Here is an 18,243-nt window from a genome sequence, read left to right as displayed (position 1 = left end):
TCATCATTATGTCATAGTAATCATCATCATCATGTCATAGTAATCATCATCATGTCATAGTAATCATCATCATCATGTCATAGTAATCATCATTATGTCATAGTAATCATCATTATGTCATAGTAATCATCATCATCATGTCATAGTAATCATCATTATGTCATAGTAATCATCATCATTATGTCATAGTAATCATCATCATTATGTCATAGTAATCATCATTATGTCATAGTAATCATCATTATGTCATAGTAATCATCATCATGTCATAGTAATCATCATCATTATGTCATAGTAATCATCATCATCATGTCATAGTAATCATCATCATGTCATAGTAATCATCATCATTATGTCATAGTAATCATCATCATGTCATAGTAATCATCATCATGTCATAGTAATCATCATCATTATGTCATAGTAATCATCATTATGTCATAGTAATCATCATTATGTCATAGTAATCATCATCATGTCATAGTAATCATCATTATGTCATAGTAATCATCATCATTATGTCATAGTAATCATCATCATGTCATAGTAATCATCATCATGTCATAGTAATCATCATTATGTCATAGTAATCATCATCATTATGTCATAGTAATCATCATTATGTCATAGTAATCATCATCATTATGTCATAGTAATCATCATTATGTCATAGTAATCATCATCATCATGTCATAGTAATCATCATTATGTCATAGTAATCATCATTATGTCATAGTAATCATCATCATGTCATAGTAATCATCATCATCATGTCATAGTAATCATCATCATTATGTCATAGTAATCATCATCATCATGTCATAGTAATCATCATCATGTCATAGTAATCATCATCATGTCATAGTAATCATCATCATCATCATGTCATAGTAATCATCATCATGTCATAGTAATCATCATCATGTCATAGTAATCATCATCATCATCATGTCATAGTAATCATCATCATGTCATAGTAATCATCATCATCATCATGTCATAGTAATCATCATCAGTCATAAGTAATCATCAAGTCATAGTACCGTAATCATCATCATCATATCACAGTAATAATAATCATCATCATCATCATCATCATCACTAAAACCACCCAGCACCAACGCCAGCACCTACACTCAGCCTCGGCGCCATGTTTAATACGGTCAATACACTTTCGTTCCAGTTTGCCTATAAAGAGTTCAGCTTTGCACTCGTCAACACACACATTTGTACCTTCACTAAAATATTACTATACAAAGATATTACTGAAATATTTTGAATAAGATATAGCGTACCGCTATATATACATTATCATTTTGCGTAATATTTTGAATACGACATCTTCATACAGTTATTTGACGTAATATTTTGAATAAGACACAGCATATACTAGTTATTTTACCGAGAATACATCCACAATGGCTGATCTCTCAAACTTGGGTCCAGGGGACACGGACGTGTCCTTCGCCTTGCTATGTGAAAAAATGGAAAAGTTACGACTCCGCACCAGAACGTATACACGACAGTCCTTTAAATTGATGTAGCGGCAAACACAGGTGATTAACTGCCTCTCTTCAAGACATGAAGGTGATATTTCCAAGGTATGGTATAGGGGTAGGAGATCCTGTCTAAAGATCGGCCAAAAAAACCACAAAAGTACCAGAATCGAGGCCAAGGTGCTGGCCTACCTCGAGGGCATCGGGGGTGCACCCAAAATTTATGCCCTGAGTACTCACCGACCAGCTATAATAATGGAATACCTCAATGGGGTATCGCTGCAACAATTCTATCTCGACGCTTCGCCAGAACTCAGGAAAAACATCGAGTCTCTAGTCCGTTACAAGTTGGGCCAAATCCATTTTGTGGGATATGTTCATTGTAACATAACTGCATCAAACGTAATAGTCAGTCACCAAGACGGTGAATATGACGTTCACATTCTAGACTACGGATGCGCCCGGCCATACAAAGAAGAATTTGCTGATAAAGACGTGGAAGATGTGGACAGAATGTTCCAAGGCCTGGAATGGTTAACCAGGTTCACCAAGTCTTGAGTGGCCACCGTGCTATCTTAATAACATTTATTTCATAATGGATCATTTGTGTCGTGCTCACAGCCCTGCCTCTGCCATGCACACACGTCACTTCTCCCTCGTGGCAGCCACCTTGTTGTGGTGAGGGAGCTTACGTGGCCCACTGGTGCTGGCACGGTCTGCCGTGCTGCACACCTCGCTAGTGAGGCCACAACCAAGAGCTGCCAATCCCCTGAGGAGGGAGGGGGGGGGGAATACTTCCCCGTTATCTCTGCCTGTCGTAAGAGGCGACTAAAAGGGGTCTTTTTGTCTCCAGTCTTTCCCTCCTTACTGTCCTACCTCTGTGCTTGATATTTCCATGTTTCTTCCGGCCTGTATTTTCCCTCTGCTGCCACACACCCACACTATGGCTTGCTGCTATGTACGCATTAGTCCTTCCTTACTCTCCTCTTCTGTCCTACCTCTCTGCTCCATATTTCCATGTTTCTCCCAGCCTTTATTGTCCCTATGCTCCTGTCACGTTAGACATTTGGTTTCATGACGTGAAGAGTTTAAGGACTTCCCATTAATGCTGACCTTTTTGCCCTTACGCTACTTTCATGCCATTACCACGTCAATATCCATATTGACACATTATGGCTTGCTACTAGCTCTTCATTAGTCTTTCCTTCCTCTCACTTTCTGCACCCAATTGTCATATGCCTTCCTCTCCACATGCCCAAACCATCTCAATCCATCCCTCCTCATCACAACACCAATACACTCCAGTCCCATCCTTCCTCTCCACATGCCCAAACCATCTCAGTCTACCCCTCCTCATCACAACACCATTACACTCCAGTCCCATCCTTCCTCTCCACATGCCCAAACCATCTCAGTCTACCCCTCCTCATCACAACACCAATACACTCAAGTCCCATCCTTCCTCTCCACATGCCCAAACCATCTCAGTCTACCCCTCCTCATCACAACACCAATACACTCCAGTCCCATCCTTCCTCTCCACATGCCCAAACCATCTCAGTCTACCCCTCCTCATCACAACACCAATACACTCCAGTCCCATCCTTCCTCTCCACATGCCCAAACCATCTCAGTCTACCCCTCCTCATCACAACACCAATACACTCCAGTCCCATCCTTCCTCTCCACATGCCCAAACCATCTCAGTCTACCCCTCCTCATCACAACACCAATACACTCCAGTCCCATCCTTCCTCTCCACATGCCCAAACCATCTCAGTCTACCCCTCCTCATCACAACACCAATACACTCCAGTCCCATCTTCCATGTACAAAATTCTATAACGATGATAGGCTTGCATCATCTACTGACATACTAGGAGAACGAGAACCCAGCAAGACAGAGACATTATAGAAAACATGAACACCTGCCAAGCTACTCACTGGTAAATCTATCTAAGGGGTGGCCACAAACAAATCGCCTCCATGTCCCCCTGTCCCCCGCCTTTTCGCTGCCCTCCCCTCAGCTCACACACACCCCCTCTCTACAGCACAATACATTTCATATATTCTATCATACCTTATCACTTAAAATATAAATACGTTGCCCTTCACTATCACTTAAGTATATGTAGAGTATAAGACAGGATGAGATGGAGGGATGGAGATGAGAGGTATGAGAGAGGGGGCTGAGAGACTAACAAGGAGAGTGTATGTGAGTGGGGGCTCTAAGCTGGGGGGATGGTGTGAGAGACTAACGAGGAGTGTATGAGGGAGGGGGGTGTAAGCTGGGGGGATGATGTGAGAGACTAAGAAGGAGAGTATGTGAGAGGGGACTGTAAGCTGGGGGGATGGTGAGTGAGAGACTAACGAGGAGTGTATGTGAGGGAGGGGAGTGTAAGCTGGGGGATGGAGTGAGAGACTAACAATGAGAGGTATGTGAGGGATGTGTAGGCTGGGGGAAGGAGAGGGAGAGACTAACGAGGAGTGTGTGAGGTGGAGGGGGGAAGACCGAGGACGAGGAGGAGGGGTGGCGTAGTGAAGTATATGTGAAAGGCGATACTAACGAGGAGAGTGAGTAAGGTGGAGAGGGGAGAAGGAGGGTGAGAGCGAGAAAGAAATGGAGGGATGGAGTATTGCGGTGTTGTATATGACAGTGGAAGCTGGAGGGAGGGCAGCGAAATGGTAAAGGACAGGGTGGCATGGAGGCGATTTGTTTGTGGCCACCCCTTATGGGATTAAGGCATCTGGCTATACATACATACAGATACACATACATACATATATACATACATACATAAAGTTCCCAGTTTCAACACACACACACACACACACACACACACACACACACACACACACACACACACACACACACACACACACACACACAATTCCTGGATCATTCTCTGACCACAACACATAATGACTCGTATTCCCGTCAATTAAGGAAGCTCCCAAACACCTTTTCCTAAGCGATTTATTTTGTGCATTACACCATTTCCAAAGCAATATATTTTGTTATTACACTTTACTGTCCTATTGTGTTATATAAATCCTTGCAACAGCGCTATACTCTTCATAAATATCGTACTAAATATTCACCAGCCATATCCAAAAATAAATCGCTAAGGAAGAGGTGTTAGGGACCTTCCTCAACCGACATCTGTTACTGAACTCCTATACGCTTTTTACTCTAGCCTGGCCTAAAACTGCCATCCCTCCATCTTGAATGCTGAGTTATAGCAAAAGAGATTAACAGTAAGGCGTGTTGCTAGTCACGAAGAAGTGCCATGTCAAGAACGTAAAGCTGCAGGTTAGAGAGAAGAGTATAATATGGTTCAAAGTGGGGCCATTCTCTCTCTCTCTCTCTCTCTCTCTCTCTAAAAAAAGAAAAAATAAATAAATAAATAAAAAATACAGCAATAATAACAATCCAAGAATTTATAACGGCCAAAACAAGTGCATTTTTAAGTATGGAAAAACTGTGTCCACGAGAAATGAGGAAAATATTATTAAGACACACGAACCAGGCACAAACACCTCTTCCTGCACCATAGCGTGTAATGGCGCGGTCACACGGTCAATTTTTCTGGCATGGAATACAGAGGCACGGTCACACGGGCGCTTTTCCCGGCTGAAAATCACCGGCGGTAAATTGCCGCGGCGATTTAGAGGAAATTTGATGCCAGTTTTTGTTCACACGTAGTTCAAACGCGTCACACGAGTCCAGCTGAGTTTGTACCACGTCGGCTCCTGTGTCTAATTCGGCCGAGACAGACAAACAATAACGATCTATTTTCCCGTCTTATGTTTTCCCAGGATGAAGGAGCAGAGGAGATTGTACAACTTCCCCTCTTTATCGTCTTCCCTGCAAATCGAAATCTGAGATGCAAGGGAGAGATGATAGAAAGTTTGTGAATTAGGACTCTGAATTCTTAAGTACATGTACAGTACACACACGAAAACTGAACTGGATGAGCACACTACAGTCTATGGCACCCTCTAAAACCTACCTCTGAATAATTACTGTGTGAACTTATGTATAGTGAACTAGTGATCAAATTAACACTGTACTGACAACGCAATATTTCAGAACGTTTTATTATTTATAGTCTTTCAAAACTGTCTGCACGTTAGGCTACTACAGACGAAGTTCAAGATGCGGTTTACTACCCCTGCCACTCTACACACTTCAATACCATGAATTTATCAGTCTATAGAACATGCATAACTTCTCCACAGCCTAATAAATAAATATATATATCAATAAATGAGTAAATAAATATAAATAACGGAAACACGAGATGAGAAAGATCGAGTCGGCCACATCTCGGCAACTGTTTTCTTTCTCGAAGCAGGATGACATTTATGCAATTAAAAAATCAGCACACACTCTTTCACTCTTCCCAAAGTAGTGTGAACGTTAAAACAAACATCAAGACACACTTTCACTCTTCTCAAAGCAGTGTGACATTTACGGCAACTGAAAGAAAATCCGAACACTCTTTCACTCAGTATGATATTAACGAACAACACAAACAGGAACACATACTTTCCTTCTTCTCAGTGTGACATTTGAATTTAAACATCAACCCCCATTCTTTCCTTCTTCTCACTCTTCTCAAATCCACTCCGTCACTCTTCTCACCCCAGGGCTAGTTGCCATCACTCTATCACGGTCAGTTGTGTTACCTCGAAGCTTTCACCTTGGTTTACAGCTGTCTCCCCTTCTCTCTCTCTCTCTGGCAATTCTCAAGTCATCTTCATGTTTTATTTTTCCTTCTCATTCTCCCCATCACCATCATTGGCAGACTTAATAATAATAATAATAATAATAATAATGATGATAATGATAATAATAACAATAATAATAATAATAACCTCTGCTAACGAAGTATGAGAAGGTTATGACGCTATTCTCCTATGTCTGTTTGTCCACACGATGTCTCCAAAAGTTCTCAATGAATTTAAAAAAAATATTTGAGGAAGGGTGGGCCATGGGAAGAGGGAGAGAGAGAAAAAAAAGATTAGATTTTAGGGCGAATCTCTGTTCTAGTTATCACGTTATTATTATCGTTATTTTTCTTTTCTTCCACTACTTTTATTAATCAATATTATTATCACTACCCCTGTCAACATTATTTTACCTATTATCATCCCTTATTTATTCTAATCCGTATTTTGATCTCTCTCTCTCTCTCTCTCTCTCTCTCTCTCTCTCATTTGTGTGCAAGAATTTAAACTGTCATTATTTTTAACTTTAATTTGTTACGTTTCAGCACACACACACACACACACACACACACACACACACACACACACACACACACACACACAGGTGCACACGTTTAAAAAGTTCTCAGACAATGAACTTTCTCTCCGTGAGCCGTGGTCGTCCCTCCACTGCCCCTCACGACTACCTCCCTCCACTGAGAGAGAGAGAGAGAGAGAGAGAGAGAGAGAGAGACAGACAGACAGACAGACTCTTTGCCTTTTAAGTCCCGCTTATACCTTGAACCCCGGATGTTGTGTGTGTGTGTGTGTGTGTGTGTGTGTGTGTGTGAGGGAGCTGCCACGCATCGATGCTCTTGTTGTCTTCGTCACGCTGTCCTGCCTCCACCCCACCTACTGAGAGAGAGAGAGAGAGAGAGAGAGAGAGAGAGAAGGGTGTGGGTGGAAGGGTGAGGGAGATAAAATGTAGGGAAGGAGGAGGAGGGAGGAAAGGTGAGAGAGAGAGAGAGAGAGAGAGAGAGAGAGAGAGAGAGAGAGAGAGAGAGAGAGAGAGAGAGAGAGAGAGAGAGATGGAAAGGGGAAAATGAGCCAGGAAAAAAAAAAGACCGCGGAATTTTCAGTTTAAATTCGAATAACGCGTTTTTCGAAATTTAATTCGTGATGTTATTTGCGATTTTTACTGAGCTCCTGATAGACTGAATTGGGGTCTCTCTCTCTCTCTTTCTTCTCTTCTTTCCTCTCCTCTTCTCTGTCTCTCTGTCTGTCACCTCCTTCTTGCTTTCCCTCTCTCCCCCTTTCCTCTCTCCTCCTCTCTCCTTTTATCATCTTCGCTTTCCTTTTCTTCCTCCTCTCTCTCTCTCTCTCTCTCTCTCTCTCTCACTCAAGAATTCAAGATATTCAAAGGACATGATAACATGGCTGTTGATAAATACTTCACAGTTGATCACTCGAATTACACTAGAGACAATGGGCATAAAATAATTGGCCAACGATTCCAGTCGCATGAAGCTAAGCATTTCTTCTTTAATAGAGTTGTAAATATATGGAATGAATTACCCTCCAGTGTAGTAAATTGTAATACAGTACCGACTTTTCAAGGTCGCCTGGATAAGTATTTGTCGTCTAACCCCCAGCTTAATATGTTTACTCCTGAATAAAACACTTTTTTCCCCCGAGCCTGGATCAATTAATTAAAAGCAAATATAGTATATGCACAGACAGCCCTGAGTTAACGGTCACTACTCATACTTTCGACCTGTGATGGGCTGTGGATCACTGAGGGTCCCTGTTAGTCAAGTGACCACCATCGGGATTTTTTTAATGTACCAGGGGTCACTGCTACATGTGGTGACTTGTTTGCTTGTCCCGCATGGGAGAGTTCCTAATCTCAGTGGAATGAACGGAGCTGGGGCCTGACTGACTGCTGCCTACCTTAATAGCGCCAGGCAAGGCTGCCGCACCACCCCTGAACATCCACACCGTGCACTGTGCAATTTCCACGCTGTGTCCGCAGACGCCCCGTTAATTCAACGTACCCGTACATAACGTCGTGCCTTAGTTATTTAATATTTGATTAATCATTCTACTTTACTACTTTCAGGTTATTCATACTGGTAGCTTATAGGCAAAGTATTACAGAATATTACTTTTCCTCTCCAGTAATTCCTGTGAAATTTCCATGTCAGTTTTTCCAGGCTGCGTGGTGGTTTTTCTCACTTTTTCTTGCCAGTTTTAACTGGAGGGTTTGGAGGCGGTGCAGGCGGTGGCAGCCTTCTTGCTTTACTATCATTATCCTTCAGCATGTACTGTAGAGTTAGATCTTGTAGTCATAGTTTTAACTGGAGGGTTTGGTGGTGGGGGGAAGCCTTCTTGCTTTACTATCATTATCCTTCAGCATGTACTGTAGAGTTAGATCTTGTAGTCATAGTTTTAACTGGAGGGTTTGGTGGTGGGGGGCAGCCTTCTTGCTTTACTATCATTATCCTTCAGCATGTACTGTAGAGTTAGATCTTGTAGTCATAGTCTACTCTGTAACAAACAGCCTCGAAAGGACCATAAGGTCTGTTGCTGTTTGCTTTCCTTTGTACTCCTTTGTATTCTCTCTCTCTCTTTCTCTCTCTCTCTCTCTCTCACTCACACACACACACACACACACACACACACACACACACACACACGCACACACACACACACACGGTAAACCTAACAGGCCTTAGCAGTTTGTGGCCAGGTAGAACAGAAGATGCAGGTGACACTGGCCTGGGTGGCGGCCAACAGACGCATAGGGACTGAGCTGGTAACGGTGTGTGTGTGTGTGTGTGTGTGTGTGTGTGTGTGTGTGTGTGTGTGTGTGTGTGTGTGTGTGTGTGTGTGTGTGTGTATTTGATAACATGCCACCTTGCCCTTCACACCTGTATTTGATAACATGTCAACTTGCCCTTCACACCTGCCACACTGCTTGATTGACTTACTACCTGCCTCACCCCTACCTGCCTCACCCCTGCCTGCCTCACCCCTGCCTGCCTCATGTATGTATGTATGCTCTCTGCACATTAACTGACCTAAAAACACCTGAGGAGAGAGAGGGGGGGGGGAACAAGGAAGGAGGAAAGACGATGACGATGATGATAATAATAATAATAATAATAATAATAATAATAATAATAGTAGTAGTAGTAGTAGTAGTAGTAATAATAGTAGTAACCACAACAACAATAATGATAATAATAATAATAATAAAAAATAATAAAAAAATAATAATAATAACAATCTTACTTATCAATAACTCGTGTAAAAATCAGTGGACTTTTTAAAACGAAAATCTAATCTACAGCTTTCCCCACCCCGGCCGGGATTCGATCTAGCGTACTTCCAGACAGCAGGTGACTTGTTCAACCACTAGCCTTGCGAAAAGGTTAATTACAGGTGCTGAATGGAAAGGAGGAGAGGGAGAGGGAGTCCAAGGATGAGATGGAGGGGTGGAGCGGTATATGAGAGAGAGGGGTGTGAGCTGGGGGCAGGGCAGTGAAATGGCGGGGGACAGGGCGACATGGAGGCGATTTGTTTGTGGCCACCCCTTACGGGACTGAGGCGTCTGGCAATAGATAGACAGAATGGCCAGGTGACACTAGGATTACGGTACTTCTTACGAGACGGGACGGGGGGTTAAGGAGAAAAGGAGAAGGTGTTAAGATACATAGATAGATGGATGGATAGATAGATAGATAGAGATATTCTGGGAGGTAGATATATAGACAGATAGATATATTGGTAGGTTTACTGACTGATGGATATAGATAGACAGATTAAGGAGGAAGGAAGAAAGTGTTAAGGTACATAAACAGATGGACTGATAGATTGACTGATAGATAAATGGAGATATAATGGGATGAGTGATAGATAGACAGATAGATAGATTGCTAGGCTGACTGACTGATGGACTGATAGATAGGAGGGGAGGAGGAGGAAGGAAGGAAGGAAGGTGTTAGGGTAGAGGGAAGGGAGGAAAGACGAATAAGAGAGAGAGAGAGAGAGAGAGAGAGAGAGAGAGAGAGAGAGAGAGGCATGAACGGAAGAATGAGGTCAGGAACACGAAAGTAAATGAATTGCAAATAAGAGGAAGATGAATGTGATGAATGTCAAACTTAACTCAATACAATCATCATCACCACCACTACCATCACCACCATCATCATCACCACTACTATCACCACCATCATCATCACCATCATCACCACTACTACTACTATTCCTACCATCATCATCATCACTACCATCATCATCATCAGCAGCAGCATCACCATCATCACCACAACCACCATCATCATCATCATCACCACTACTATCATCACCATCATCACCACTACTACTACTACTATTTCTACCATCATCATCATCATCATCACCATCACCACCACTATTATCATCACCATCAGCATCACCACCACCACTACTATTTCTACCATCATCATCATCAGCAGCAGCATCACCACCACCACCACCATCATCATCATCACTACCATCATCATCACCACCACCATCATCATCATCACTACCATCATCATCATCACTACCACCACCATCATCACCACCAACACCATCATCATCATCACCACCATCATCATCATCATCACTACCATCATCATCATCACCATCACCACCACCAACACCATCATCATTACCACCACCATCATCATCATCACCATCATCATGCAAACACTCTGCCTAAAGAAACATAACGGTAAGAACAATGAATATCATGTTGGCAGATGTACACACGAGTAATTAAACACACACACACACACACACACACACACACACACACACACACACACACACACACACACACACACACACACATTACAGAAGTGCGTTATAGTAAAATGTTTTGAAAGACACGAGCTGTATGTCTGAGTAACGAGAAAGCTGAGAATTTTGCCTAGTAATAACAACGCTGCTGCTGCTGCTACTACTACTACTGCCGTTACTACTGCTACAACAACAACAACAACTACAACTACAACAACTACTACTAATAATAATAATAACAATACAAACTTGAACACCGTAAAATTGTCCCTTTCGATAAACAAACTCTTGCCACAGCCATTCCCCAACCCGAGCTACAGAGACCTTGTCAATGTCACTCATCTTATGCGTGTCACCTTAGGTCATCACAGTCTATAAGTCCACCTAGAAAATCAGGTGACATCAGGAATATCAGGAGAAGCCCCAGTTTTTTTTTTTTTTAATCCCAGGCGATCTCTGAGCATAATCCACCTATTGGAACCCCACTCCTTTCCGCACTGCGTTCACCTGAAGGCTGTATTGGATATTCAGCTTGCTGGGTTAAGCAGTTCTTGAGATGGCGTGGCTGACTCACTTGCCTGTGCTGCGGGTAATATCACCAGATCCGGTTGACGGCCTGCCACCGTAATTGGCCTAAAGAGCGGACACCTGACAGGTTAAGTTGACACAGGTGGAGGGCTCTATGCTAGACAGTCTTTCAAATACAGGACCGCAATTTTAAAACAAGAAAAAACAAAATAATGCCAGTAGCACTAAATCAGAACTTCCCAAATTATTAACTCATCATCATTATCAATCTCCTCCTCTTCATCACCATCATCATCATCACCACCACCATCACCACCACCGTGCGGGAGCGTGATGAGGTGAAGGCAGAAGCGTGACTGTGAATGACATTAACCTTAACTGTGACCCGGTACAGTTACTGCCGACTGTGCTCACTCCACCGTATCATCACCACCACCACTAGCATCATCAATCAACATCATCACCACCACCACTAGCATCATCAATCAACATCATCATCACCACCACAGTTACCGCCATCATCACCATCATCACCACCACCACTAGCATCATCAATCAACATCATCATCACCACCACAGTTACCGCCATCATCACCATCATCAACACCACCACTAGCATCATCAATCAACATCATCACCACCACCACAGTTACCGCCAAATGTGCTCACTTCACCGTATTATCACCATCATCATCATCAACACCACCACCACCACCACTACTACTACTACAACTATTACTACCGCCACCACCACCACCAACACCACCACCATCATCATCATCACCACTACTACCGGTACTGCTACTGATACCATCATCACCATGAGAGAGAGAGAGAGAGAGAGAGAGAGAGAGAGAGAGAGAGAGAGAGAGAGACCGTAAATCTATAAAACAAAATTCCCACGCTGAAGGGGTGATAAAACTCCCTAACACCTCTTCCTTAGCGATTTATTTTTTGGATATGGCTGGTTAATATCCTTTTGTATGTTATTTATACAGAGTATGGCGATACTGGAAGGATTCATGTAACACAGAAGAGGACAGTGGGGTGTAATAATCAAAATAAATCGCTTAGGAAAAGGTCTTAGGAATATGGCTGGTTAATATCCTTTTGTACGTTATTTGTGCAGAGTATGGTGATAGTGGATGGACTTATATGAGAGAAGTAAGGTGTGATAAATAAAATAAATCGCTTAGGAAATGGTGTTAGGGATCTCTCGGGATGTAAGCCAGACAAGCCAGGTGGGTTAGTGGCTTGAGGTAAGAGAGAGTAACGGTGCGTGTGAATGTGACTGGCACTTGTGGCTTGGCGGGGCTCTCAACACCATTCCCTAAGCGATTTATTTTGTTTACTACACCTTACTGTCCACCTCTGTACAATAAAACTCTTTCCAATACCGCCATATTCTGTATAAATAACATACAAAAGGATATTAACCAGCCATATCCCCAACACCTTTTCCTAAGTGATTTATTCTGCTTATTACACCTTACTGTCCTCTTCTGTGTTACATAAATCCTTCCAATATCGCCATACTCTGCATAAATAACGTACAAAAGGATATTAACCAGCCATATCCTTCAGTCTGGACATCCTTTCCTTCTATCCATCCATCCATCCATCCTTCATTCCTTTCTTTCTTCCATTCTTCCTTCCTTTCTTCCATCCATCCATTCAGCACTCCTCCATCCCTCCCTCCTTCATTCATCCATCCCTCCTTCCATCCATCCATCCTTCATTCCTTTCTTTCTTCCATCCTTCCTTCCTTTCTTCCATCCATCCATTCACCACTCCTCCATCCCTCCCTCCTTCATTCATCCATCCCTCCTTCCATCCATCTATCCTTTCTTCCCTCCCTCCCTCCCTTCTTCATTCATCCATCCTTACTTCCTTCCATCCATCTACCCTTCCTCCATCCCTCCCTCCTTCATTCATCCATCCTTAATCTTTGCTTCCTTCACGCATCCATCTACTTTTCCTCCCTCCCTCCCTCCTCTTCTCTCCCTCCCTCCCTCCCCGCCACCTACACACCACAACGGAAACTGTGTCTTGTCGGTTTTTAAACTTTTTTCAAATTTGGCGGCCTACCCGAAAATGCACACGAATTACACATAGCCTCTTCCACCTAAGTTTTTCTTCTTTAAATAAATAAATAAATAAATAACGACAGATAGCTAGATAGATAAACAGATAAATCCTGAGTCTTTATCTATTATATTACATCATACACGGGGTGGGTATGCTTCAGAAAGAGGGAAAAAAAAAGGAAGAGAGCAGAGAAGGAATTTTAAAAGACTGCAAAGGGACCACACCATCATCATCATCACGAACACCATCATCATCATCGTCACTATCACCACCTCCACCACCACCATCATCATCGCTGCCACCATCATCATCGCTGCCACCATCACCACCACCACCTTCATCATCATCAACTTTCCCCCAATTTTTAACGATCAAAATAGGTAACGACGCTGTGGATGGCAAATAGGAATCACTAACCTTCCACCACTGACTACTGTAGCACCAATCCGTGTAGGCGGTGTCGTTGGAGAGGTGTATCCACAGCAACATCCTCTTCGTCTTCTCCAACTGCCAACGGTAACGGTCCTCGGGTGCCTTACTGCGTCGCATTTTAGCCAGCTGTTGCCATAGTAACCCCTCCGTGTCCTTGTAGCAATCCATTCTTGACCCAGGCAGCCTTCCGTCCCCATAGGTATCCTCAAAACCATCACTCCTGTCTTCGGTAAAAATCAGGCTTTCTAAATCTGACCACGTTGCATTCAAATCAGCCAACTTTTTGCTCATGTCAAACCTCACTGAACGTTTTGGGGTCGTGGCATTCTTGGAGAAGTTCGAGAGGCACGGGTCGTCTCCTCCAGGGCAGTGATCTGGGTCAGCGTACAGGCACTTGTTCTTCGCGATGTGTTCATGTACAAATTTAGCCAGGTCAGCCAGGTCAAAGCTATAATCCTCTGGCGTAGAGTTCAATACATCGTCCAAATTTGACAGGGGGTCATGGCGAAGGCTTTTCTGGTCCACACGAGGCAAAGTGGAGGCCGGTGTGTAGTCTGGGGTGGGGAGATACACTTGCTCCATTTTGCCGTCGCCCATGGCCACTTTTAAAACCTCCCTCTCCTTCTCCCTCTCATTCTTCTCCTGTTTCTCCTCCTTTGTGTGGCTGCTCTTGTCAGGAACAGGGGCTGGGGGGACCTGCCGTGCCTTCTGCTGCTCTGTCTCCGGGGGTTTCTTCACGTCGTCCTCATTTTTAGGACCCTTCTGGTGCACCGACCCCAGGATTTTGGTCATGTGAGGTGCCAGCTGCTCTCTCTTCAGGGCCACAGAGCTAGTAGAGCCGACAGACACAGTGGGAACCAGTGGTCGCTTCGGGTTTACATCGGACTCCTTATTTTCATCCTCTTCCTCCCCTTCCTCCTCTGGGCTGAACCTTCGCCTCAGTTTCAGCTTCAGTTCACGGATCATCATGTCATTGTTGTTGCCCATGATTGAGACTCCCACTTTCTGAACCCGCTTGAACTTCTCCATTGATGCTCCTCCTCCTCCTCCTCCCTTTCCCTCTTCCTCCATCTCTCTCTTCCCCTCCTCTTGTGAAGGCTTTGGGTGACTATCAACCTCTTCTGGTGATTTCTTAGCTTCATCTGGCTGTTCCTTGGAGGCCTGCATAATCGCCTCGTGAATTTCGTTCCTTGTGCCATAGATTTCACTGTCATTTTCGTACGAGTGGATTTCACGAGATTCGCTGGAGGACACTGTGTTGTGGAAGAAGAGGCGGGGCTGTGGAGTGGATGTGGGTATGAGGGTAGTGTGGAAAGTCATGGCGGAGTGGTCGTCCTCATTTCTTTCCTCCTTCACTTCCTCCTGGTCCTGAAGTGAAGGCTGGTTGACTCCCTTAAACATCTCCTCAGTCAGCTCCACCGCACGGCCTCTCCGGATGACAACGGGGGTGCCGACCGGGTCATCTGTGGTATCTCTCGTCACAAACGCCCCATTCATGGAGTGGAAGAGGCGAGAGTTGCGCACCCCATAGATTGGCTCCCCATGCCGCGAACCATACATCTGCAGTTGGCCATCTTCCAGGCTCGCTTCCGTACCAGCTGTCTTTAAGGACGGGGCTGACGACAGACGAGATGCCAGGGACTCGATGCTTTGGTATACGTGATGCTTTAACAAAACCACCGCCGGAGTGTCCTGGCCAGCCTCCCCCACCGCTGCAGCCCTGCCACACACCTCATACATGGTCTGGGTGTCCTGTGTGGTAGTGGAGCTGTCCTGGGTGACCTGGGTGCCACTGATGCTGTCCTGGGTGTCCTGTGTGTTAGAGCTCTCATCGCCACCGCCCCCTCCTGGCTCGTTCCCGGCCCACAGCTGGCGTCGCTGGTAGACACGAAAAAGTCGCCGTCCATCAGAGTTATCATCAGAAGGGTCACTGACTGGACCTGGTGGCTGACTAGACTGGCCCTTGACTGGAAAAAACTGCACTGGGGTGGATGGACCAGATACTCTATCCACAGCACTAGTCTCCCCCATGTACTGTTCCTTGCTGGGGGGCACTGAGGCATGGGAAACAGAAATGTCACCAAGCCCTAAATTCTGCCTTCTCAAGTTAGCTATGACAGGAGGGCCAGGTGTGTGGGAAACGGAAGGAGCAGCAGCAGAATCTTGGTGTCTCAGGGCAGCCTCCTCCTCACCCCCGGCTTCCATGTAATCCCAGGAGGTATCAGAGTCCAGGTAGGGATGTGTACCTGGACTGACAGACTTATTCTCCTGGAGCTCACTGGTGTCTGACTCATGGCCGCGGTTCACCACGAATTTGTGACTGAAAGCAGGCTGGGTCTTCCTTCTGGGACGGTCGTGATGGTCACCGTGTTCTGCTGCGCCAACCTCTTCACCCGTATCACCTCTGTAAATGACACTCTCCAGGCTGGTCACACTGTCGGTCTCAGAGTTTGGGGTGTCATTGCTGCCGCTGCTGGTGGTGGTGGTGGTGCCGTGAGGGCGATGGTCGGGGTGGTAATCATACGTGGAATCCTCTTCGCTGGACAGTTGATGGCCACCGAGGTTCTGTAGGTCCAATCTGAAAGCATTAAACCCATGATGGTCCTGCGATTGATGTGGCTCTGGGTCTGGCTGCATCTTGACTTTGATGAGGTCTTCACTGCTGCCCTCTGACTTCACGTTCTCCCTGGAGCCAAACCGTATAAACCCGAGCCCCATCAGACTCTTGTATATCTTCTGCTTGAACGGCAATTTGGTGCCTGAACGCTGTGGCTGAGGCTGGGGACTCGAACGCCAAAGGTTGGGCTGTGGTGCGTCAGGCAGGTCAGGGGAATTTTGCTGATACTTTGGGGGTTCCTGATGATGTGCCTGCTGTTCCTCATCACTGTGCTGCCCTGCCAACTCCTGCTCACTCTCAGCCATGGGTGTGGAGGGAACTGGAGTGGGAGTGGGTGTCTCTTCCTCCTCCTCCCCATCCTCCTCTTGCTCCTGGAGGTGCGGGTGGAGCAGACGTGCAGGGGTGAGGGAGAAATGGGGCTGGTGGATGGCCTGGTCCAGCATGCGGTCAACACTACGCTGCACGGCCTCCTCTTCCTCCATCTGCTGTGCCCCCTCACTCAAGTTCTGCACACGAGGCTCGAATATCAGGGAGTCGATACTGCCAAAGGTGTCATAGTCCGTGCTCTCCTTGCCTGCAACGGGGGTGGTGGTGGGTGCGGGGGACTTGCTGGCACCAGACCCCTCCTCCATGGGGACGTATATGTGGCCCAGGTTGATGTTGCTCAGTGTTTCCCAGTCCTGCGCCAGAGCCACTCGCAGACGCTGCCGTATCTCCCTGTTCCTTTCATCTTCGCTGCTGCAGTGGTTCAGGTCAAGATGGCGGGTGATGTGGTAAGTCAGAGCTTCCACTACTTTGGTTCTGGCTGCTGAGCTCACCTCCCCTGGTCCCCTCAGAAGCTCTCTCACCCTCTGCCTCAGCCACAAGTCACCCTTTTCCTCGTCATCATCACCTGGGTTTGGGTTCCCACCGGCACCCCCCCGCACCTTAGCCCGAGCCACTCTTGCCAAGGACTCGTACACATCTTCGTTTTCACTGAGGCTCCACACGTCCACTGGCAGGTATTTTGGCTTCATCGCACTGGCTCGCTTCTGCTGTGCAAGGCTCAGCTTCTTCAGCCGTTTCTCCTGCTCTTCAATTGTGCGATTCACCAGCTGCTGGGCCACGGCTGCTCCACCCACTGGCTCGTATATCTTCTCAAACTCTCCGTTGGACCAAGAGTCTTGGGAGAGATGGGAGTGTGCCACGGGAGAAACGGGTCTGGAGGACTCTTGATGCCTCTTGTCCTGCAGCTGGCGGGCATCACACTCACAGTCACCCTCACAGGCGGTGTGGTCGGGCCCGCAGTGTTCACAAGAAACACAAGAGCACAAGTCCCAGTTAGAGTCAGCGGTCTGTGTGGAGAGACCTCGCTCATCACCGCTCTCCCTCATCTCCTTCAAGCGGGTCAGGATCTCCGAGCGGGATACATACGTGGCGTCTCTCCTACACCTCTTGGTTGTTTCATTTTCCCTGCCCCGAGCCACCCTCGCCCCGGAGGTGTATGCCGGATCCACCCGAGCAAGAATCTCCGAACGTGAGATGTAAACAGGGTCGTCTTCC

The 18,243-nt window shown here is 45.6% G+C and overlaps 1 protein-coding gene across 1 annotated transcript in view; it reads right to left on the bottom strand.

The window, feature by feature from the left end:
* Patronin (calmodulin-regulated spectrin-associated protein patronin) overlaps nt 1-18,243 on the bottom strand; it is a 111,695-nt gene that overhangs the window by 92,790 nt on the left and 662 nt on the right. Inside the window, exon 1 of the mRNA XM_080269650.1 lies at nt 14,388-18,243. This exon is cut by the window's right edge and continues 662 nt beyond it. Coding sequence (XP_080125776.1) covers nt 14,388-18,243 — 3,856 coding nt within the window. The remainder of the gene's footprint in view (nt 1-14,387) is intronic.

The sequence above is a fragment of the Coenobita brevimanus genome, chromosome 35 (assembly GCF_032717465.1).
Source record: "Coenobita brevimanus isolate Jiangsu-jjx chromosome 35, ASM3271746v2, whole genome shotgun sequence".
NCBI classification, from domain to species: domain Eukaryota; kingdom Metazoa; phylum Arthropoda; class Malacostraca; order Decapoda; family Coenobitidae; genus Coenobita; species Coenobita brevimanus.
This window is presented reverse-complemented; position numbering and strand designations above follow the sequence as displayed.